The 24,890-nt window shown below is 36.2% G+C and overlaps 1 protein-coding gene across 1 annotated transcript; it reads left to right on the top strand.

Annotated features, from left to right (window-relative positions):
• The first annotated feature begins 1,645 nt into the window (after window positions 1-1,645).
• nbr1a (NBR1 autophagy cargo receptor a) lies at window positions 1,646-24,532 on the top strand. The gene is made up of 22 exons (XM_059324192.1): window positions 1,646-1,857; window positions 2,169-2,231; window positions 4,587-4,605; window positions 4,987-5,009; window positions 8,063-8,245; window positions 9,795-9,872; window positions 10,222-10,445; window positions 10,685-10,804; window positions 11,081-11,380; window positions 11,737-11,896; window positions 12,532-12,780; window positions 14,507-14,632; window positions 14,750-14,825; window positions 15,769-15,879; window positions 16,009-16,188; window positions 16,277-16,435; window positions 17,538-17,692; window positions 18,226-18,695; window positions 19,102-19,187; window positions 19,920-20,007; window positions 20,181-20,280; window positions 23,078-24,532. Exons 1-22 carry the CDS (start codon window positions 1,756-1,758, stop codon window positions 23,267-23,269), a joined length of 3,264 nt encoding a protein of 1,087 aa, XP_059180175.1. The 5' UTR covers window positions 1,646-1,755; the 3' UTR covers window positions 23,270-24,532.
• Window positions 24,533-24,890: the final 358 nt, after the last annotated feature.

Below are 24,890 nucleotides of genomic sequence, written 5' to 3'. Positions count from 1 at the left end.
AATCAAATGCATTAAAAAAACCATAAAGAATACATAAAATAAAGATAAAAATAAAAGTATTTTCTTTTGCAAAGAAAGCAAATAAAAAACAGCAAGTTCAGATAAATTTAGTTAAAATTTATCCAGTCTTAGAATAGTTTAGAATAATTGTTCTAAATATATTGAATAAAGATTTTCTGTTATAAACTTTATTTTATTGTGATTTTTTAAAAGTTTTTGTAATTTATTTTTTTCTTGTGAATAGAGAACAATATTAATAATCTTTATATATATAATATTATATTAAATATTAAATGGTGATACCCTGAACCAACTTTGTTTTTTTTTTTTTTTACTATGGATGTTTTTTCTTAGTTTTTTTCTTGTGGATAGAGTACGTAAGAAAAAATATTATTATTCATAATATTTAAATATAATAATATTATAAAAAATGGTGATACCCTGAACCAACATACGTTAAAAAATGCACAGATTTTTTATTTTTTATTTTTTTAAATGTTATGGATTTTCTTTTTTTTTTCTTGTGCATAGTCTATAATAATATAATATAAAACTAATAAATTATATTAATAATATTAATAACTGTGGCATACCCTGAACCAACTTACTTTAAAAAATATATCTATTTTTCTTTCTTTTATTTTCCTTATAATTTTATGAATATTTTTCTTTATTTTTTCTTGTGCATAGAGTCAGTGAGAATAAATGTTATTAATAATGTTTATATAGAATAATATTATACAAAATAAAATACAAAACGGTGATGCCTTGAACCAACACACTTATATAGTATATATTTACATTTCTTATTTTTTTCTTTTTTCTTTTATTCTTTTTCTTATTTTTTTTCTTGTGCATATAGTCAGTGAGAATAAATGTGATAATAATATTTATATATAATAATATTATATATAAATTTCATACATAACAAAAAAACTGTGTGATTCCAAGAACCAGCGTACTTGAAATATATATATATATACATTAGTGTTTCCTTTACTTTCATTTTTATTCACACAAAAACAACAACAATTTAATTAATAAATGAATATAAATATAAGAGAAAAAACTGTGATACCCTGAACCAACGTACTTTAAAAAATATATTTCTTTTTCGTTTTTTTTTAATGTCATAGATTTGTTCTTGTGTATAGAGTCAGTGAGAATAAGTGTTATTAATTTTATAATATTATATATAATAATATTATCTATAAATATTATACACAATAAAAAAAAACTGCGATTCCATTAACCAGCGTACTTAGAAAATATTTACTTAAAAATATAAACATTAAAGTGTTTCTTTTCTTTTCTTTTATTCGCATTTATAAAAAACCGGTTTAATAAATAAATAAATAAATAAATAAATATAGATATAAGAGAGGAAAAAAGTATAGACTGCGCATGATAGAGTCAATGACAATACATGTTGTTAAAAATATTTATATATAATAATATCAAATATATTTTTACGCAACAAAAAAAACAACCGTGTGATTCCATGAACCAGCATACTCTAAAAATATACATAGTCATTAAAGTGTTTCTTTAACTTTTATTCGCATTTATTAAAAAATAAATAAATAAATAAATAAAAGACAAAACACGTTTTGACCGCGCATGCGCGAAAACGTCACCGTATTTTTCTAGACGCAGCTGACGATGTAAACAAGAAAAGACAGTCGAGGGCAACAGGGATCAAATAGGCCGGTGTCACCGCAAATGATAGCCATTAAACGCTCATAGACGGCTGACATGGGGCTGCCTGTTACGATTAAAGTCAATTTCCGGGGGAATGTGAAGAGATTTCTGGCCCAGGACCTGGACAAACTGGAGTGGGAGTCCGTCGAAGCCTGGGTAAGCTGCTAGTGTTGGCTAAACGCTGGCGCAGTTTGGTGAAAAGCAGGCCCAGACGTGGCCTAGACACGTAAACAATAGACCTCCTGAAGGACAGTCGATACTGGAGCCATAAACATGTGCACAAGACCTAATTCTCTTCAGCTAACTACAATAAATACGCGAGGAGAGCGATTATGATGCGTACAGGTTTTTCTTCAACGTGCCATTATTGATGTTTTCATTACACGTGTGGGGCACAAAAAGTTCAGGTCTAATAACGCAATGTTGGCTGTGGATTTCACAATTAACTCTTCACATTTATGTTTCAGATTAAAGCGTCTTTCGGGATCAACCACTTTCAAGTGAAATACTTTGATGAGGATAATGAAGAGGTAAGGGAGTGTCAATAAAGGCTTTTTCCACCGGAGGAAGCATTCAGATGTTTTACTTCAGTAATAACCAAACTATTAACTCTATGGAGTCTTGGGCTATTTTGTCCATTTTTGAATCCTTTTCATGTCTATTCGTGTCTTTGTACGTCATTTTGTGTCTTTTTTGGTCATTTTTGTCTTTTTGTGTCTTTTTTGGTCATTTTGTGTCTGTTGTTGTGTCTTTTTTTTTGTCATTTTGTGTCTTTTTTTGGTAATTTGTGTCATTTTTGGTCATTTTGTGTCTGTTGTTGTGTCTTTTTTGAGTCATTTTGTGTCTTTTTTTTGGTCTGCTTTGTTTTTACGTCTGGATGTGATGAAGAAGCCATGCCTTGGTGCTTTTGGAGACTCCAGAGGGTTAATACCAACATCTTAAAAACACATATGTTGTAACAAGTGAAAGTCCTGCATTCAAGTGCTACAAATTAGTGAGTTTCCATCAGCTGGTTTAGAGTGAATAAACAAATCTGCATAAACGACTTTGGTCAGAACAAAAAAGAAGGTTGTGAATCTGAGAGAAAATGGAGAGAAGTCTTCAGGAATTTATATAATTTATAATCATTCTTTCATGTCAGGGGAAACAGCTGATCAGTCATGCGAGTTAAATGTTTGCTTCTTATTTGAAAAAAAAAGTGTTTCCATCTCCCATTTAGAGCATGAACTATCTTTTGAAAAATACAAAAAAACACCTCAACCGAGGGTAAAAACTTTTAAGCAAAATTTTATCCAATTTTGGTGTTTCCATTAAGCTTTTCTCATGCAAATCTTCAAAATGCAAAGAGAAATTTGTTGATGCAAACACGACTTTTGTCAACAAATCCCATGAAGAAACCAAAACAAGCAACACTTATTGTCAGCATAGACCCCATTTGCTTTTAATGAAAGCAAATGATATGTGTAATCAAGAAAATGTACTTAAACTATTCAACTTCTCATAATATCAATAATGATAATAATACTAGTACTCAATATGCAGGCAAAATGGCTCTTCAGTTTTACTTTATCGTATATTATAATATGGATGAATTCTTATTATTGGTGCAGTAACATTTAAGATGCATTTTAATATTGTAGCTGGCTTTTTTTAACTGTTCACTTGTCTGTTGAAATGTAGTGGGATAAAAGTAGAAAGTAGAATATAATTAATTTTAATTTACTAGTAAAGTAATATTGATATTGATATATTGAAACCCTATATCATAGGGTGTCATATATTATAATATAGGTAAATTGTTATTGATGCTGTAACATGTAAGATGGATTTTAAGGTTGTTGCTGCCTGAAATAGAACTAATTTTATTCTTTTTTTATTCTGTTTGGTTGTTTAATTTACCCAATAATACTTTGAATTTCATCTACATCTAGGCTCTTATTTTTTTTAATCTGCAAAGGTTTTAACAGAAACACAATATTTGTGTATCTGTTGGAATGTAGTGGAGTAAAACTAGACAGTAGCATGTAATTTATTTTAATTTACTAGTAAAGTAAGTACCAAGTACACTACTTGAGAAAATAGCATATATTATATGAAACCTTACATTATAAGGTAATTTATTATAATATGGATGAATTATTATTGATGCAGTAACATGTAAGATGCAATTTTAATGTTGAAGTTGAAGAAAATTAATTGACGTAATAATGCATTGTATTTGATTTTTATTTTAAATATCTTAATCTGCAAAGTAAGTAAAGGCTCTCAAATTCAGTGCAGATAAATTAGAAAGTTACACAAAATTAAAGTAGCCCAGTACATCAAAATTGTACTTTAGTACAGTACTTGAGCAAAGTATTTTATTATAATATTGATAAAATATTATAACAATTAAATTCTGTTTCTGATATGGTTTTCGCAGCATCCCAACATTTTTTTGATGTGGTCAATTTTCACCGTTTTTGGATTTAGTCCATCTATCGTCAGCTCGTTGCCCTTTTGTACTGAGTAAACATGTTTCAACTCAACAAAGAAATGTTGTCGTCATTGAGAAATGTCTCACTAAACCCACAGTTACAGAACAATGTGCACACACCTCTTGACCAAGAGAGAGAGAGCGAGTCATTTGTTTATCCTAAACAAATATTTTTCTTGTCTGCCTGCTTGGTAACTACGTATATTCTGAAGCTACTACGTCTGTACTTCCACTTAAAACTTTGAATGCAGGACTTTATTTCTGTATTTCTACTCTGTGGTGTTGATACTTTCACTTAAGTAAAAGATCTGAGTGCTTCTTCCATCACTGATTTTTACATTAATTGCTAAATTATAATGATGTTTTGGTTCATTGACTCATTCTGATTTCATTCACTCTTTACTTTCAGATTTGCATAAACAGTCAAGGTGAGAAAATATGTTTTTGTTTTATCCTAATTTAACGACAACTTTAAAGTAGATTTTAAGCAATAAGACAGAGATAAAGAGTTAAATATGGTTACAACTATGACTGCAGAATACAGAAATGTTAATCGATTACCTGATAGAGTATTTTGTTGATTCTCATGGTAAATTTAATGGTTACAGAAACTTGGAGCAAGACACAAAGCAAAATAAACATATAGTACTTATCAAATAATGAGCAAAAAAATCTTAAATACTTTTATTTTTTTTTATATACTTAATTTATCACACTAACAAACAATAACTTGTGGAGCTCGGAGATTTTTTTCTGTACATATACTAATTGTTTTACTAAGCAACTGACTGTTTTTGTTTTTATTTCAGATGAATATGAAGAAGCCATCAAGGTACTGTGGCACTGCTGGGTTTCTGTCAAATAGTGAAGACGGGATTTAATTTAACAAGTAGAGAAACTGTCAAAATCCAGTAAAAATGTTCACAACATAAAAGGAGATAGAAAAGAAATGATTTAAAATATGACCTTATGCATCACATAAACAGGATGCACTGTGTGACTAGATTAAATAGAGAAACGCAGCACAAACATGATCTTGTTCCAGTGAAAGAGGAAAGCCCTCAGGAGCAGCAGGAGGCTTTGAAGACAATTTGACAAACTGGTCAAACCGTGTAATAATAACTGCCGGCTTCATCACATGGGTTTATATCACTGGGGATAATAAAACCATGGAGGTATAAAGACAACTGGAAATACGGCATTAGACGGGGCTCTGCTTATTCCCTATAATAAATACTCAGTGGTACATGAAGATGAAAAAGTTTTCTTATGTGCATAAAAAACACTCAGATCTTCTCCATCTATGGGCCCATGAAACGTGAACACTAGGGATGGGTGTTTGGAAGAAACCTGCCAACTCGATTATCTATAACGTTAACGATCAATTAATCGATTAATCTCTGCATGCATACATGGGCAAAATAAAAGATATATGTCTGATATATCTGATATATATATATATATATATAAAGATATAAGCCTGTTTTGATAACGGACACTTTTATTTTGAAAGGACCAAAAGAGACTTGATCCTGTCAATTGTAAAACTAACTCAAGTGAGATTAAACTGTAAACATAACGTCAAGGAGTTCAATGTTTTATGTTTTAGCCCCCAAAAAGGCATGAGGTTAGTTTTCACAGTAATAGTCATATTTAAATTTGTTTTGTGTTTAAATAAGTTTTGGATAAAATTAAACTCAGTATTTCATGCTAGGATGGTTTGATACAGTAAGTTTTGCTCAAATGAATCCTCTTGTATTTCTGTGTGTTTAATAATTGTTATTGCAACTTTCAGTTTGCAAACTGTAGCTTTGTCAAAAAATACACAGATCGATTAATAATTCCACGTGATTGACCAAATTCTTAACAACCATTAATCTGTCATCGATTAATTGTTCCCATCCCTAATGCACACTACAGACTTTCTCCAGCCGGGCCGGCTACTTCCGGTTTAGCGCTCTGCTACCTTTTAATGTGAACAAAATGATTTAATCTCACGGCTCTAATACACTTTACAAATGTTATCGGACCGAATGGATCAAATTCTGACAGTAAAATTAGTAATTTCACCGAAGATGTGACGTGTTATCTGCTGATTTATAGACATTTGGACACACCTTCTCATTCAATGGTTTTTATTAATTTTTTATTATTTTCAACATTGTAGTTGTAGTGTAGTTAACACTGAAGTCATTCCATGAAAGAACACATATGGAATTATGTAGTAAAAAAAGAAGAAGAAAAAAAAGTGTGAAACAAACCAGAATATTTTACATATATTAGATGATTTGGTGGCTTTGCACACTTCTGTTATTCTCTCAGTCAGATTCATGAGCTGATCACCTGGATGGTTTTCAGTTAACAGGTGCAGCTTGTCAGGAGGAGTTAATTTGTTGAATTGGTTGCCTTCTTATTGTGTTTGAGAGCATCAAAGCAAAAGGTTAAAGGCTACTCTGAAGAATCTAAAATGTAAAATATATTCTGCTTTGTTTGACACGTTTCTTTTACTACACAATTCCATATGTGTTCCATCATAGTTCTGATTTTGTGTTTAAATAAATAAAAACCATTGAATGAGACGGTGTGTCCAAGCTTTTGACTGGTAGTGGGAGTCTATGGGAAGAGTCTTTCTGGGCCCAATGGCATCACATGACAGACCTGATTAAAAACAAATTCCACTGTTTTTGCCAACATGTGAAATGGGCATCAAAGAGCTCTTCCTCTGGGCCTGGATGCAACACATGTGCAGTAAAACCTTCACTAAAAGAACCTGAGCAGAAACCGACTTTATCTCTACAACATTACAGCTCCAGCTGCCGTCTGACCCTGCAACCTTTCTTCTTTTTACCCTCCTTGTCTCATGGGGCCCAAAAACGTGTTATTATTCACTTAAATAATAATAATAATAATTATAATACATTTTATTTGTAAAGTAGCTTTCATACATGAAATGCAAATACAACAGATAAATTACAGGCACCAAGTGCTTCACATTGAACCGACATAAAAAATTAGTATAATAAAAGCATTCAGATAAAAAATATACAGGTGAATCTCAATACATTAGAATATGATGAAAAAGTCCATGTCCAGTAGTTCAAGTCAAATTGCCCCAACAGAGTATTGAGTCATATAGATTGACATACTTTTCAGAGGCCAACATTTCCATATTAAACATACTTTTTAAAATTGGTCTTTTGTAATATTCACATTTTTGGAGACACTGAATTGTAGGTCTTTATTAAATGTAAACCATAATCATTATAATTAGAAGAAATGAAATAAATTAAGACATGAAATGTTTCATTCTGTCTGTAATGGTTTTATATAATGTGTTATTTCCACTTCTTGAGTTGAATTACTGACATAACTAATCTTTTCTATGATTTTGTAATATATTGAGATGTACCTGTAGATAGTACAACGTGCAGCAGGAAATAATGTAAATGGCCCTGATCTAAAGCATCACGTCCTAAAAGTAAAGTTCTGATATTGGCTGATATAAAAATTATTTTCCGTTGTATGTTTATACGAGCGAGGCTGAAACTGAGGGATTAAAGGAAGCACTAGTGTGTTTGCTCTATTGGCCCACAGATGCAGAATATCGGAGTAATTTTCTACATGATAATCTTCCTTTTTTGGCTTCATGCACAATTAAGCAGCTTCATAGGAATGAACAGGCCCCAGCCTCCAACACTGTATCCAGTTCCCTTTTTCTAAATCTGTGGTAGCAGCATTCACATAGCAACAGTTGTACAGGATACACACAGGACAACAAAAAGCCAAGATGCCAAACACAACTGTTGATGTATTGTGTCTAAAATATTTTTGCATGTTTTTGTCTCCCATGGAATTTGTTTTTACTGCTTTGTTTTTCTCACACAGAGTGCAGAGAAGCAGGGGAACCAGTTGCACATGAACGTGTACAAGATGAAGGGGCAGGCCTGCGGAGGCCCGCTGAAGACGGAGGTGAAGGAGCTGAAGGGAGACCTCCGGCCCGCTCCTCCGTATCCGTCACGGGTCAAAACGGTGGACAAAGGAACGCAGGTCACCCCGGAGCGAGAAGCTGTAAGGAACCAAACTCATCCATCCTCCTCTTCTTCCTTCACTGTCTGCTTCTTGTACGCTCTCACATGTGCAGTGTTCTCAGTGTTCTCAGTGTTCTCAGTGTTCTCAGTGTTCTCAGTGTTTTTGGTGATGCATCAGAGTCAGCAACTGATCATTAGCTCTTTTTTTAAACACATTTTCATGTCTTTGCTGCCAGAGCCTAAGCCTCCATGGGGCCCTAAGCAGAATTCAATTTTGGGGCCCTCTATTTCTGCCAATAATATTGGATGTTGATCATTCACACACCTACTATAAACTCATTGCGGCTCTAGCAGTGTTGTTTACATTATCATTTGTCAGCCTGATATGTCTTCACACATTTATGGGGGTGGCCCAGTTAATTACATAAATAGTACTAATGAATGAATGATGTCCAGGGTGTCACATATGGTTTTTAATCTCAAAATGTAGCACATTCAACTAGAAGAGTGAGCTAGGGTTGATTTACACATCGTTCCAAATGGTAAAACATTATAAAAAAAAACCCTACATTATATATATTTAAGTAAAAGTGTCATCTGGTTTATTATTTTTGGCTTCAAAAAAACTGCAACAGCAATGTGCATAAATAAATTGTAGTGCAAGGACAACAATAAAGAGCAACAACAAATAAAATCACTAAGAAATATCTATATATCTATATATATATATCATATAACATCTTTACTTCTTGACTAAGTCAACCAGCTCCGCTTGACTTTTTCCCAATTGACTAACTGTCTATAGGTATAGTGACATGCTTTATGGGGAATCTGAGAGGAATAATAAATATATTTTTGAATTGCTCTCGGGGGCCCCCTAGTGGCCACGGGGCCCTAAGCAGTCGCTTAGTTCGCTTATGCCTTGGGCCGGCTCTGTTTGCTGCCTCAAATCAAATGCCTCAAAAGTCTTTAATTGCACTATGCATTTTTCTAGCAATGATTGACATTTAACAGGATTTTTGGGTCAGTTTTTGTCTAATTAATAAACTCAAGTTCAACTCCAATATGTAAGATAACTGATAATATAACATAACTGGACGAATAGAATAATTAAATTATAAATTATGGTTTTGGCTTTCAACCGACAAGATAGATGCTCTCTTTTTGTCTTGTGTTATATATAAAATAAAAATAATTTATTTTTATTTTTTAACAGCACATGATTTTGCCCATTTTTACTAGTTTACTGACTCAAATATATTGAATTTAGTTTTTTTAAAATCTTAATTATGTTTCATTTCTTTAAGTACATTGTGGCAGTGAACTACAATTCATTTTATTTTTTATTTTTTTATTTTTTTAAGTTTTTTTTAATTCGTTTTTCAGATGAATTTTTTCTTTAATTTTTTTAAAATTCAAGAAAATCCCCTTATAATAAATTGAACTAATGAATAAATAATGTAATCCTGGTAAATAATCATGATGTCCGTATCGACAGAAATAAAAGTGATTATGATTTTTGCCATAATTCAGCAGCACGACTGAGCATATGTTTGATTTAAATTTATTTTATTTATTTTTTGACACAGGTCCCAGTAAAGGACAACAAGGGGAACAAGCCAGAAGATGAACCACCTCCGATGTGGTTTAGATCGTACATGGAGAAGGTAAGATTTAAATTATTTTTTCAGTAACTATACCTTTAACTTGTTAATTTTGATGCATAATTGACTGAAACATCATGTTGAGCTTCTCCTCATGTTAATTCAATTCAATTCAACTTTATTTATAGAGCGCATTTCATGCACAAGGCAGACTCAATATGCTTCACAATGTATATACATAATTACAGTTAAAATACAAAACAAAACACAGAAAAACAAACAAACAATTAAAAAAAAAAAATCAATTACAAACTAATTGAAGAGTGCAGGTAGACAAGCTATGCCATATTCACCACATCTACACTTACTTACTCGTTAATCTTGTTTTCAAACGTTAATCTTGTTTTCACAGTTTAAAGACGAGGTGGTGAAAGAGGTGGTGGAGAGGATGTGCAGCGACTTCTCTGGCCAGTGTTGCACCCACAAATCCTCTGATGGCCCCCTGGAGGCCTTGGGGGCCACTGGGGGTCCAATAGGGCCCCGGCCCGGCCCCTCCACCTCTAACGGATCCCTCGGCTACACCCCAAACTGCAGCAGCTGCAACAAACTCACCTCTGAAGGGGCCTACAAGTGCAGGTAGGAACACGTTACGATATATTGATAAGAATGCAGAGAAATGGGTTAAAAAGCAGCTTATATAAGACACAAAATTAAATGATTCATGCTTTGAACATGCAAACTCTTAATGATCCTTTAGACCTTTGTGCCTTTTATGAGTTTCGTCTGCGACCTACTTTTCTCGTGCATGTTCTGTGCTTCCCGAGCAGCTTTATAAGTATCCATAAAATGTTGTTTGTTGGCTTGTGCCCCGCCAGCGTGTGCCCTTCCTGCATCCTGTGTGAGATGTGCAGACATAGCCATGACCCAAGCCACAACCTCGTGAGAACCAAGACACCTCTCTCCATCCCTGAGCATGGAATGTCGGGAGAGTTGAGGTAAACCCTCAAGACCGAGGATCAATCTTCCCACTTCTTGAAAAACTATAAGACATTTTTGCTTGCAACAGTGCTAGCCCTTTTTGCTATCACTTCTTCTGCATTAATGGAGGAAAAAAAAACATAAATATGAATAGATGCAAAGCAGGACTGCAAAATGTTTTAGCAGCTAGATTACTGTAATTAATGAATTATGAGTATGTATGTGTTTTGTTCTTTGGAAAATAAACTTTTGATAGTCAACAAATAGGTGTTCCTGATGACATTTCAAACCAGGTTCCCAAGGCGAGGAGACAGGACAGTGCGCAAGGCCGAGCGACAGCGCCTCAAAGCTGAAAGGAGGCAGCTCAGAGCTGAAGTGAAGGAAATCAAGAAGAAACTGAGACTGGAGAAGCGGGGGCTGCAGTGGAGCGGGCCCTCTACCTCAGGCAGAGCCAACCTGACAAACATGGCCTCCGCGTCCACCCAGGCCCCGGCCCTGCCCCCCCCTGCCGCCTCAGAAACAGCCTCAGGTCCAGCCCCAGCCCAAGGTCCCATCCCCGCCCCGGTCCCTGATCCCCAGGCCTCCAGTCCAGAGTAAGCGCCACCTCGGAAGGGCGTCCGCCAAGTGCTGGGTACCTCGAACCCAGCATGGATGCAATAAAGTCTTTTTTTCCAAGAAAAGAAATCAAAAATATGCCATCTTTGTAATCTAGTCTGTATGAGTGTATCGCTGGCTGCTCTGGGGTGGTGGAAAATGTTGGAACTACCTCAATGTGAAAACTGCTGCTGCTGCTTCATAGATTTTCTAAGAAAAATGCTTTTGAGCTGCAAAAAAAAAAATCAAAAAAAAATCTGGGGGTCCTGCTTTTTTGATTCGTAGAGAACAAAAGAGATGGGTATTATAAGAAACCAGGGCTATTTTCAACAATGCTCTGTACACTTGAAACTAGGGGTCCCGGGGTCTCGCACACGTCCTTGGTCCCCACTATGGCTGCCTTGTTTCTGGATGAAAATCTGCCGGACGGCACCCGTCTAGAGCCTGGGACCAAGTTCATCAAATACTGGAAGATGAGGAATTCGGGCACTATCAGCTGGACCTCAGAGACTAAGGTACCCCTCCCCCCGCCGAGAGGACCGCCCACTCTCTCTTTGCCCCCCTGCTTCACTCTGAGCCCCACTTCTCACCCACTAACACCAGCTAAGATTTCTCACACAACTAATGCCCCTTTTTATGTTTGAGATGTTTATTATTTGAATTCAGTTGAATCTGTTTTGTGATTTTTAAGTTTTTAAGTCTTTGTCGTTGTTCAAATGTGTGTGTGTGTGTGTGTGTGTGTGTGTGTGTGTGTGTGTGCGTGTTTGTGTTCGTATGAGTGTGTGCGTGCATGTGTGCTTGTGTGTGTTTGTGGGCGTGCGTGTGTGTGTGAATGTTTGCGTGAGTGCGTGTGCTCGCGTGCGTGTGTGTTTGCTTGTGTGTGTGTGTGTGTGTGTGTGTGTGGGTGCGTGCTTGCGTGTGCGTGTGCGTGCACGTGCACATGTGTGAACGTGTGTGTGTGTGCACATGAATGTGTGCGTGTGTGTGTGTGCGCGTCTGTCTCTGTGTGTGTCTGTGTGTGTGTGTGTGTGTGTGTCCCTCACTTTTTATTTCCCTGCTGTGTGACTTTGGCTGCATGCTCTTTGTCTTTGTGCCTTTTCGCATGTGTATTCCTATTTTGTGTTTTGTGTATGTGTGTACGTGCACCCAGCTAGTGTTCATGTGGGGAAACCTCGGCCTGGCGTCAGAGGAGAAGCGGGAGGTGCCGGTCCCCTTGCTGCTGCCGGGACAAGTGGGAGTGGTCAGTGTGGCCTTTGTGGCTCCCGTGATGGAGGGGACGTACACCTCCCACTGGCGGCTGGCGCACTGCGGGTGTCAGTTTGGCCCGCGGGTCTGGTGCAGCATCGTGGTCGACCCCGGGGACGGCCGCAACGCTCTCGGGCAGCAGAGCAAACGACTGGCAAGTCTGACATCACTGACACCTGTACAGCTGCAGAGAACAACAAGTAGTTTACTCAAGTACTGAACCTGTACTTTACTCCAGTAGATACAGTCATGGAAACAATTATTAGACCTCCCTTGTTTTCTTCAGTTTATTGCTCATTTTAATGCCTGGTACAACTAAAGGTACATTTGTTTGGACAAATATAATGATAACAACAAAAAATAGCTGATAATAGTTTAATTTAAGAGCTGATATCTAGACATTGTTCATGGTTTTCTTGACAATAACTGAAATCATTATCAAGAAAACCATGGAAAATGGCTAGATATCAGCTAGTGAGTACAACCAATTAACTTTTTAGGTAAACTTTTAATTCTTAAGAGTATTTAAATAATAGATAATAAATAAAGTATATAATAATAATAATAATAATAATAATAATAATGGATAAAAAAACTCTTTGGCTGTTAAATAATTGTCATATAAATATTAAACATTTGGCACTAGAGTCATGGTTTATTGGTTTAATGATTTATTCGGTTTTATCGTTTTTGGCCAAAAGAATAATGACATTCTAATGTAATCAAACATATAAACAATATGTGAACATGACCAAGATGATTAATGCTGAGCTAGATACGATGATATTGTAATTATTTGTGCAGGTGACTTAAATTCAATTATGAATGTTACAAAGGATATATATGATAAAATGGCCTTATTCTGATAAATTTTGCAATATGCATCAATACCTTTCCTAGTCAAATGCTCGCTGTAACAGACAACACTGGTGTTTTCATGAGTTTAGATTTAATTTTCCCTTCTCACATTATTTTAACTCTTTGAGACCCAAAGAGGTAAATTATCAGAAATCTCACAAAAAAGAAACAAGTAGAGAAAAATTCCCCCCAAAATTATGTAATATAATAATAATAATAATAATAATAATACATTTTATTTATAGGTGCCTTTCTTATCACTCAAGGTCACCGTACAGTGACAACAACAAAATACAACAAAACAACAAATAGCAAACTAATAAATACCAAATAGTAATATAATAATTATAATTATGTAGCAGCCACAGGTTGGAAACCACTGGACTAAACTCTCTGATTTTATCTTAAAATAAAAAAGTTAAACTCTCCATCTCAACCAGCTGGAACAATAAAATGCTGCTTTCTCACATAAATGCTCACATATTAACCACAATAATTATATAATAGGAGTGTTTAGTATAATACAGAAATACAAAAATAACATTTACAAAGTGCTTTACAAGAATAAAAAACTGAAAGACCATTAAAACATGCAAACAGTACAGAAATGCAAACGATGAAGCAATAACATAAAAACATAATAAAAACAACAAAAGACGGAAGACACAACTTGAATAATCAGCACTTAAATACAAAATCAGTACTTTTACTTTTGATACTACCATTTTAAATGCAGAACTTTGACTTGTAATGGAGTGTTTTTTTACATTATTTAAGTAAAGAATCTACTAAGTACAAAACAAATCCAAAATATTTAAAGTTAAATGTTAAACATGTTTTTGTTGATATAAAGTCCTGGTCCCCAGTGTTAAAATGCAATGATATCATGTAAATGGGTGTTTTTTTTAATGTATCAGCTTTTAAAGAAGTTGGTAATTCCCAATAATTGTGCTCGTGTTAAAGTTGAACAGTGGATCTCGTCTGCAGTGATTCTCATCCTGCTGCTGTTGTGTTTTCCTCAGAAGGAGGTGGCGAGGCCGCTGGAGAAGGAGAAGGAGGTCCAATCCCGGGACGGCTGCCCCGTCTTGTCCGTAGACCTGAACCACGAAGACTTCTACTTCCCCTCCGTCGACCTGCTGACCGCACAGGTGCACACCCAACATTCAACAACATTCAGACACGTTAATGTAGTTTCAGTCAATATTACAGCTTTGTTCTGACTCCTCACTCAACATTCGTACTCCCTGCATGTTTTTTCCTTTTAGGATCTGCTGTCATTTGAGTTGCTGGATATAAATATTGTGCAGGAGCTGGAGAAGGTTCCTAACAACACTCCTGTGGGTAAGAAATATATGTTGCTTTCACCCTCTGAACCCCTGAGCCATTCAATATTTACATTTTTTTTAATTTTCATTTATGCAGCGCAACTGCTTACAAAGATTTTACATTTTAAAGAAAATAAAGGACGGGAAACAACAACAAAAAAATAAAAACATATATATTTAAAATAAATAAAAATAAAACAAATAATATAATAAATATTGTTGTTGTTAATAATAATGAAATAATACATAATAATAATAATTAAAATATATAATAACAATAACAATGATGATGATTATAATAATAATGAAAAATAAATAATGATAAATAGTAAACAAGCTATTTCAGGGCGATTTTTTTGCTCTTTTAATAGTCCTGCACCTCTGTGGAAACATGGCAATCATGGCTAGAAGCGCCCAGTTGCCCATGAAGTTGGAATCAAATATTTTTTTACCTCTTTCAATGAAAAGATTGTGACAATGTGATTTATTCTTGACAGATAAAGTGTATATCTTCTCTCTTCCAAACATATCACAATTAATAAAGTATTACGACTTTATGGGCAACCGTTTAGTAGAACTCAGATAAATCTTTTGTGAAGTATGACAGTTATAATGGCATAAATCATATCACAGATTTTCAGTGAATTTTTGTCACGTGACCGTTGGTCTCAGCAGAATCAATCATGTCTTCACAGTGTCTCTGAGGAGCAGAATTTAATGTTTTTAACAGGATCTGGTTAGTGCAAACGCTTTATTTTAAATGACACATGTAGAATAAAGAGATTCTGAGGAAATATCAACATTTTTAGCATCTTTTTGGTTGCTTTTTGTCATTTCTTCCACAGTTGCCTTTGCAGGAAACATGATGGCTTGACAACACATCAACCTGTCTCCAGTTTTTTACCATGATCAAGTCTTAACTGTGTAATCTTTTGTGTTTGTGTTCGCTTGTTTTGTAGATTTGACTCCCTGCATCTCTCCGCTGCCCCACGAAGTCCCCATGTTGGAGAAGGCCATCATCTCACAGATGAAGGAAGACGCGGAGGTCACAGGGGTCAGAAAACTGTTCGGTAAGACCGGATGCGTTCTAGAAAACTTGCAGTAGATGTTGCATTGTGGGTAATGTAGGCTGCAGGAAAGAAAAGATTCTGCTGATTCTGCTGCAGTGCATTTGATGCTTTTGTTGTTTTTCTGTCTAGGAGTGAAGCTGAGGCAGCCGAGGGAGCAGCTGGAGCCTGTGAGCCAGGAGGAGGACCGGGAGGAGGAGATCAGCGGAGCCCAGTTCCTCTGTGAAACCGTGATCCGCTCCCTGACGCTGGAGGAGCCCCCAGATCACAGACCGCTGCGCCGAGCCCAGCACAGTAGCCACAAACCACAGGGTGAGGAGCCACGTAAAACCAACCTGTGTTCAGAAATGCAGCATGTTTTATACAATGAGGTGCTCACACTTTGTTTATTTTGCTCTAGTCGTGTCCCGAGGAACCAGCTTCTGCTTCGAGAGAACCGTAGAGGTCGTAGAGGAGACGGAGGCGGTGGAAGAAGGACACGAGGAGATCTGCGCCGTTAAACTAGAGAGTTCAGCTGTTCCCCTCGACCAGATCCCCCCGGAGGAGGAGACCAGGCCCGGTAAGAGGACCTCCTCCAGGGTTATAATATTATGTTCTGTTGAGCACATATTCAAACATGAAAAAACAGCAAGATTACTTGATTTAACTCAGAAAAGACTGAGACTTCTGCGATGTGGGCTGTTTATTTCAGCCTGTGTTTATCTAAATTTTGGTAAATTGGCACCATTAAAAGTGGAGCCCGACCAATATGGTTAATAAGAATGTTACTAACGCCAATTTGAAAGGAGAAAAATGATTTTGCACAGATTTTGCCTCGATATGATTATGCAAAAAATATTCAGATTGCTGCTTTCTCAAACAAATAGCTTTTATTAATTAATATTTAATAACATTATTAAACCAAAAACATACAATGTTTACATTTCATTCAACCAATTGAAGAAGAAACACACCGGTAGAGCGCTAACCATGTATGCCGTGTGCTGCGGCGGAGCCGGGTTCGAATCCGGCCTGAGCTCCCTTTGCCGCATGTCTTCCCCTCTATCACCCCCTTTCTATCTCTCACTATCAATAAAGCGCAAAAATGCCAAAAAAATAATCTTTAAAAAAAAAAAATAACAGTATCGTGTGTTAGGTATCCATCAATTGGTGTCAATTTAAATAAACTATAAATACATTTTTTTAAATAAATAAATAGCAGCATTTTTAATTCACCAAAGCATTGTTTTCTGCATGTGTTTAAAAATATTTTGTTTTTAATTAGGCAAATACCGATAATATAGATAGAACATCTGTCAGCCAACATATCTGTCAGACAAGTATGTTGAATTGAATTGCAGTTCCTGTTTGCAGTGTATCCATGTCTGTAAAGAAAGAAAGCATTACTTTAATAATAACTTAACTTCAAAACATGTTGAATCTCAGGAATGATCTGGAGTTACACTGGGTGTCTTTTTCTCATGATTTTAAACATTAATTGACACATTTGGACAGTTATTAGCTTCATAATTGTCCCTTCCTAACTGTTATTTGGTGCAAGTTGGGCAGTCGATGATTAAACTTATATAACAAATATTTGTGGGAACAGTTCCATGTTGTAACTTTTTAACTTTGCAGTTTTTAGAGGCTCATTTCGGTGCTTTTTTACCTTAATTTCTTAGTTATTCTGCTGGAACCAGTGAATGAAAACCTGCATATCAGTTCACATCACGATGTCGAGGATGAGGAGGTCCTGGTGCTGGAAGACATGCAGACTCTGAGGGAGCCTCAGGAGGAGAAGGAAGAGGGCGGAGCCAAAGGAGAAGACTGGGAGGAGGTGAGAGTTTAATGCAGGGATGGGCAACTGGAGGCCCGGGGGCCGCATACGGCCCGCACCCTCACTTGAAGTGGCCCTCAGTACAACTACATGCATTTGAGCATGAAATCTTAAAAGTGCAGTGTAAAAATGCACAGAATTACTTCTTGCAGTTAATGTTGGTCTGCTGTTCTTGCACTGAAAAAAAAGAAATCACAGTAAGTATTTAGTATAGTAACCAAGTAAGTTATTTTTTATTTGCTTCAAACCTTTTGTATTCCTATTTATACTGTTATACATGCATTTGAGCATGAAATACTGCACTGTAAACATATTATTAGCACATATATTAAAATTTCAGTTTCATTATATCTGGTTAAGTGCACTGTCCTATATGTGGCTCTGTGGTAGTGTCGATGAAAAATTGTTGCCCCCTCCAGCATTTTAGTTGCCCATCCCTGGTTTAATGGATCATAAATTATTGGAGGTAAACGTGACTAATTCTAGTGTTTAAGAGCTGTTTTAGTCCCTAACGGTCTCCTCCTGTGTCTCAGGTCAGCAGCCAGACCTCCTCAGTTTCCTCTTGCGACGATTACATCATCGTCCTGCCAGACTGCTTCGACACCAGCCGGCCTCTGGGGGAGTCCATGTACAGCTCCGCTATGTCGCAGCCCGACACCGCCGCCGCAGATGCTGCTGCTGACGTGACCTCAGCTGATCAGGACGTACAGCCGGAGGAGGAGGAGGAGGAGGAGGTGGAAGAGGAGGAGGAGGAGGTGGAGGAGGAGGAGGACACCAGCTCAGAGCCGGGGGAGGCGACTCCTCTGCAGGAATCTCTCGATGGCGAGGAGTCGACTGTGAACACGTGGCCTCCCCCGGCGCTCCCTCACGCCCACAGCAGTGTGAACCAGATGCTGTGCGCCTCCCAGACCCTGGACGCCGTGACGCTCACCCCTGAAGTGGTGCCGCCGCCACCGGTGCTGCCCGACCCGCTGCTGCCCCCACCCACCCTCTACTCACCCAGGTCAGAGCAGATCAGGACACACCTTTACAAGTGTCTGTATGGGAATATTTTAGATATTTTATATATATTCAGGCCTGTCACAATAAGCATCTGTTAACCACGTCAGTTAACTATATATTAATATTATATTATATTCATTTTGATGTTAATATTTGAACAACAGGAGGAAATATAAAATTAGAAACAATACATACAACATAGACAGACTTAACAGTTGAAATTGCACCATTACACAGAGATGATTATTTAATATTAATATTATATTATATATATTATATAATTTTTTCTTATTTTTTTTTTATAAATTACTTGCTTACTTTAAATGCATGCAGGATCCATTTAAAGGTTTTATCTCCCTGCTGCAGCTTTATATGGTTTAACTCTTTGTTGTACCTGTGTGTTTCAGGTCGGAGGCACTGTACCTGGCTGAGGACCCCAGTCCTCCAGCCTGCGATCCATATGAGCCGCACCAGCCGAGGGTCCACCTAAATGGTGAGTTTAACTCAGAAATACTCAGTATTATTCATTATATATATATATATATATATATATATATATAATACACTACAGGCCAAAAGTTTGGACACACACCTACTCATTCAATGCGTTTTTCTTTATTTTCATGACTATTTACATTGTAGATTCTCACCGAAGGCATCAAAACTATGAATGAACACATATGGAATTATGATCTTAACAAAAAAAGTGTGAAATAACTGAAAACATGTCTTGTATTTTAGATTCCTCAAAGTAACCACCCTTTGCTTACTAGAATATAAGACATGTTTTCAGTGATTTCACACTTTTTTGTTAAGTACATAATTCCACATGTGTTCATTAATAGTTTTGATGAATCACAATGTCAATAGTCATGAAAATAAAGGAAACACATTGAATGAGAAGGCGTGTCCAAACTTTTGGCCTGTACTGTATATATATATATATATATATATATATGTTTTTTTTTTTCATTTTTATTTTATTTATGTATTTATTTATTATTATTATTATTATTATCATCATCAATATAAAGTTGTCACCAGTGTTTTTAAGTGTTGCATAAATAAAACTCCAGTGTTGCCTCACAGAGAGGAAACACATTTTGCCCTTTGTGGGACGACAGGAAGTGAGATCGCACACAAGCTTTCAGGATCTGTCTCTTCAGCAGAAAGTCCTGTTCCTCCTCTTATAATATGTATGTGTGTGTGTTGTTTCTCTTTGCAGTATCATCTGGTCTGTCGAGGTCAGCAGGCTCAGCATCCAGTGCCTTTGAGACATACAACCCCAGACCCAGCAACGCTCTGCAGCCAAGGTGCAACACGACAAACAGTAAAATTACAGTCTGTATTATCATGTGAAGCAACGTAGTGCAGCTCCTGCATCTGTGTAGTAATGTGCCTTATAAACAAGTCTGAGCTGGAACATTTTGTCCTCTGCGGTGCTGTTATACAACACAGCTTAACCACATCCCTGTCTGTACACAAGGGGCCAAGGAGGCATCACAGAGGGACTCGTCAAGGGTGCCCTCTCTGTGGCAGCGTCCGCCTATAAAGCTCTCTTCACTGGACCAAACTGCTCCATACAGGTACAGAAAACATTCCACGTTTAAAACAAATGTTCAACATGCATAGCAAAAAATATATTAGTCATAGTGGAAAGTAGAAGTCCCTCCAAAAATACAGTCACAATGTGAAGCATGTGTGTGACATTTTACATGTCCAGCATCTCATGAACTTCTGAGAATTTTTTTAAAATGATAATTGCATCCCAATGTGACTCAGTTTGCATCAGCCTTTTAAAAGTAAGTTAGTAAGAAGAAAAATAACTAAATAGAAAATTAAATATATATAAAAAAAGTAAATAATTTAAAAAAAATATATTAAAATAATAAATAAAAGTAAATCACGAATACATCAAACAATATAAGAAAAGGTAAGTAGAAAAATAAATAAATGGAAAGAAAGAAAATATTATAATAATTAATTAATTAATTAATTAAAATAACAAAATTAAATAATACATTTCAAAAATACATAAAAATAAAGGAAATAAGGAAAAGTACGTTTAAAAATAAATAATTACAAAAAAGAAAATGATAAAAAAGTAAATTAAAATTAAAATAATACATTAAAAAGTACATTTAAAAAAATGAAATAAATAGAAAAATCAGGATACACAAATGCAAACAAATTAAAATAAAAGCAATATAGACAGTAAAACAATAAAATTGATTATTTAAAAAAAGGAGAATAAACTAGAAAGACAGGCAGCTTAGTTAAATAAAGGGGACCCGCCGAACAAAAGCACCAATTTTTTTCCACATGCTCTCTATCACTATAGGTTTCAATTTTTGGTAGGAGCCACTTCATCAAGATTCCGGATCGGAGTTGGCAGCCATATAAAGTCTATGAGAACCAATATATCTTCCAAGCCACTTAGAAGGTCAATCTTGGTGTCAAAATATACATTTTCTGGGTCAAAAAATCATTTAAAGCTTATTTATTGAGAATATCACTAGATGATTATTTTCACCCAGACTGGTAGGCAACTTGCTTCAAGTGCTGCAGCAGGAAATCCTGAGTTGAAAGTGTAGGAATCTATGTTCACGGGAGATTGCGGATTAGCTGCCATGTACACTGCTCAAACAAATCAAGGGAAAGCTTTCATCTCATGTCAGATGTTGTATATACATTTTTCCCAACAGAAAATGTATATTTTGACACCAAGATTGACCTTTTAAGTGGCTTGGAAGATATATTAGTTCTCATAGACTTTATATGGCTGCCAGCTCCGATCTGCAATCTTGATGAAGTGGCTCCTACCAAAAATTGAAACCTATAATGATAGAGAGTACGTGGAAATAATTTGGTGCTTTTGTCCGGCGTGTCCCCATCAAGGTTATTATAGTTAACAAAAACATTTCCGTTAACTGAAATAAAAATAAAAACTAGAGTTTTTAAAAAATGACAACTAACTGAAACTGAATTGTGTGGTTACAAAACTAACTAAAATTATAGTGAAAATGTCCTTCGTTTTCGTCTTTGTCAACTTTTTTCATACGTAAACCTTTTTGGTTGATATGAAATCTATTGGGGCTGAGATGGACCAGACAAAGGAAATAAAGGAAACATTTATTGTGACCTTATTGAATCTGGCACCCAACAAATACCCCATTATAAAAAAACTAAAACTAAGCATTTTCCCAAAAATAAAAAGGAATTAAAACTAGCAAACTCACTCTAAAAACGAATTAAAACTAACTGAATTTGAAAACAAAAGTTGACAACGAAATTAAAACTAAAACTAATAAAAAATGCAAAACTATTATAACCTTGGTCCCCATTCTTTCATTTGATTTGATTTGATAAATCTTTATTGTCCCAGAGGGGCAATTTGTTCTGCATTCAGTAGTTAAAAATGTCACACAACAAACAAATAATCATAATAAATACAAAACACAGAACATAAAAACATTAAAGCATAAAAGCATATGGGAGACATCATGGTATATAATCATTTACATTGGTTAAGAAAGACAAAGCTACTACCCTAGTTTGTTCAGGAAGCCAACAGCTGAGGGAACAAAGGATTTTAGATATTAGTTTGTTTTGGCCCTCTTCTTAAATCTGGTCCTAAGCCGCCCCACTAAAAGTACATTGTATGTTGGCCTGGACCACTCACTGTTGCACCGCATGCAGCTGGTTCAGAATGCAGCTGCCCGTCTCCTTACTGGCACACGCAAACGTGACCACATTACACCCGTCCTTGCTTCGCTGCACTGGCTCCCGGTTGCTTTTAGAATAGATTTTAAAATTTTATTGTTTGTTTTTAAAGCTCTTAATGGCCTAGCCCCTCAATATTAGACCGAGCTCCTTAAAAATCCACGCCCCTGCCAGAACACTGAGATCCTCCAGTCAGCTGCTACTGGCTGTCCCTAAAACCAGACTAAAAACCAAAGGTGACCGTGCCTTTGTGGCAGTGGCCCCAAGGCTCTGGAATAACCTGCCCTGGCATATCCCATCTGCAGGATCTTTTGAAGTTTTTCAATCCTCCTTAAAAACACACTTTTTCTCCCTGGCTTTTAATCAAGTTTAAGTGGACATCTTGCAAAAACAAAATTTTATTTACATTTTAAATTTATTTTATTATATTTTAAATTTATTTTATTCTATTGTTGCACTGTGTTTATGTATTTTAGTATTTTAGTTTTTACCGTATTTCCTGCAACTGTGATATCTGTACAGCACTTTGGTCAACCCCGGTTGTTTTAAATGTGCTCTATAAATAAAGTTTGACTTGACTAGTTCAAAGACAAACAACATCTCCTCATCCTCCTCCTCCTCCTCCTCCTCCTCCTCCTCCTCCTCCTCCTCCTGCTGCAGCGAGGCATCGACCCGGCCACCCGACAGGACCCGTCCCTGATGGCGATGCTGCTGGAGATGGGCTTCAGAGACCAGCGTCTGAACCAGCGCCTGCTGAGGAAGCACGGCTACAGCCTGCTGCACACCGTCAACGAGCTGGTTCAGATGGCCGAGGACGGCCAGAACAAAGCCGTCAACGCTGCTCTGCACTGAGAGGAGTTCTTTAGACTTTTAATGTAAAGAGAATATTTAGATTATGAGGATATCTCACCCTTTGCAGCGTCTAAATTTATTTTGAAGAGAAACCTGTTTATGATTCGTGCTTGTATTCCAAAGTGTGGATCGTTTATTTGGACCAAGATAATAAATAAGTCAAAAAAAAAAGAAAGGGGCTTTAATTTCTTAGAGAGAAATGGCTTCTCCTGCCTTTGCCTTTTAATTTAGCTTTTCGGCAAAATTAACCACATACACACTTGTAAATTATTATTAAAAAAAACCTTGCCTTGTTTACCTGGAGGCCATGAGGCCGGATGTGCGGGAGCTGTAGTTTCAACGGGACTTAAGTGTGTATTCCAGCTCTTCATCTTTAGTGTTTGTATGGCTGTTGTAGCTGCTTCCTCGGCGCAGAAAAATAATTGTCTTTTGACAGGGCTTGGCTAGATCTTTCTCACAATTAGAGCAATGAAAAATCAATATTGTTGAATGTCATAAAAGATAGAAATGCGTGGATATTCTGGGGGTGTTGAGGGTCAGCCGTGCAGTAGTGAGAACAACAAAATATTTAAGACTTTTTCTCGATTATCGTAGTGAAATCTGCCTAAACAATGCAATCTTTTTCTGTATCAGAGTACTGTTATTTTAGACGTTGACATGTGGAATGTATACAAAAACCGTCCGAGCAGATCACCCTGTTCGGACTCGGATGTTTTCTACTGCTTTTTAGGAGACACCTGCATGACAGGTAGAGGCTTTAGAGATGAGTCGTGTTCTCGTGGTCTTAGCACAGTAGAAAATGTCCGCTTTGCGTCATGGATCAGCACCCGAACCCGCCCCCCTTCTGCCTGCATCTTCATTCACCTGAAACAACCATTTTAGCACTAATCCAAGCCGAGATGTCTCTAACAAAAACATTCCTCACTCTCATAGTGGAACCAAGTACATTTTCTTTCATTACATTGCCTTTCATGATTATTAGTTTACTGAAATCTACATGTGGTGATTTGACATTTGTGGTGTGAGTGTGCAGGTTTCAGTTAATGTTTGTTCTTATGATTTATTCCTCCTGTGTTCGTGTTTGGTTGAGGATCTTTGTGAACCATATTTTCTTCAGTTTCCGTTGATTGTCCACGTTTCAAAGCATCGTGCTCTAGAGAATAATTCTGAATATATCTACTATGCTTGTCAAATTCCTGTCACAGAGTGTATACATTGAATTCCCTCCTGCTGTCAATCCGCCAATAAACTATTTGCACATCTCTCTTGTCTCTCTTCTGTTAATTATAAATGTTTTTATGTAGGTCATGCAACGCTGTACTTCTTCATAAAGAACAGTAAACAGTTGGCATCTAAAGTACAGAGGTTACATACATTAAAGTTCTGATTGCGCTGCATGTTTGACAGAATAGGGTTAAGATACACATATTTTTATTGTATACGTCAAAGCTGCAATACAAATCAGGAATATGCCCAAAAGCAGAAATACTTATATAAAATTAAAAAAAAGGCTTTTTAACCTTTTCATATCACAACCCGGTCATTTTGTGCACCTATTTAACAATATATATATATTTTAGCAAAAAAACTTCACCAAAAGTGTAACATATGACATTTATTG

Source organism: Centropristis striata, chromosome 21 (assembly GCF_030273125.1).
Source record: "Centropristis striata isolate RG_2023a ecotype Rhode Island chromosome 21, C.striata_1.0, whole genome shotgun sequence".
Taxonomy (NCBI): Eukaryota; Metazoa; Chordata; class Actinopteri; order Perciformes; family Serranidae; genus Centropristis; species Centropristis striata.
The sequence above is the reverse complement of the archived record's forward strand: the minus strand, read 5'-3'. Positions and strand labels throughout refer to the sequence as shown.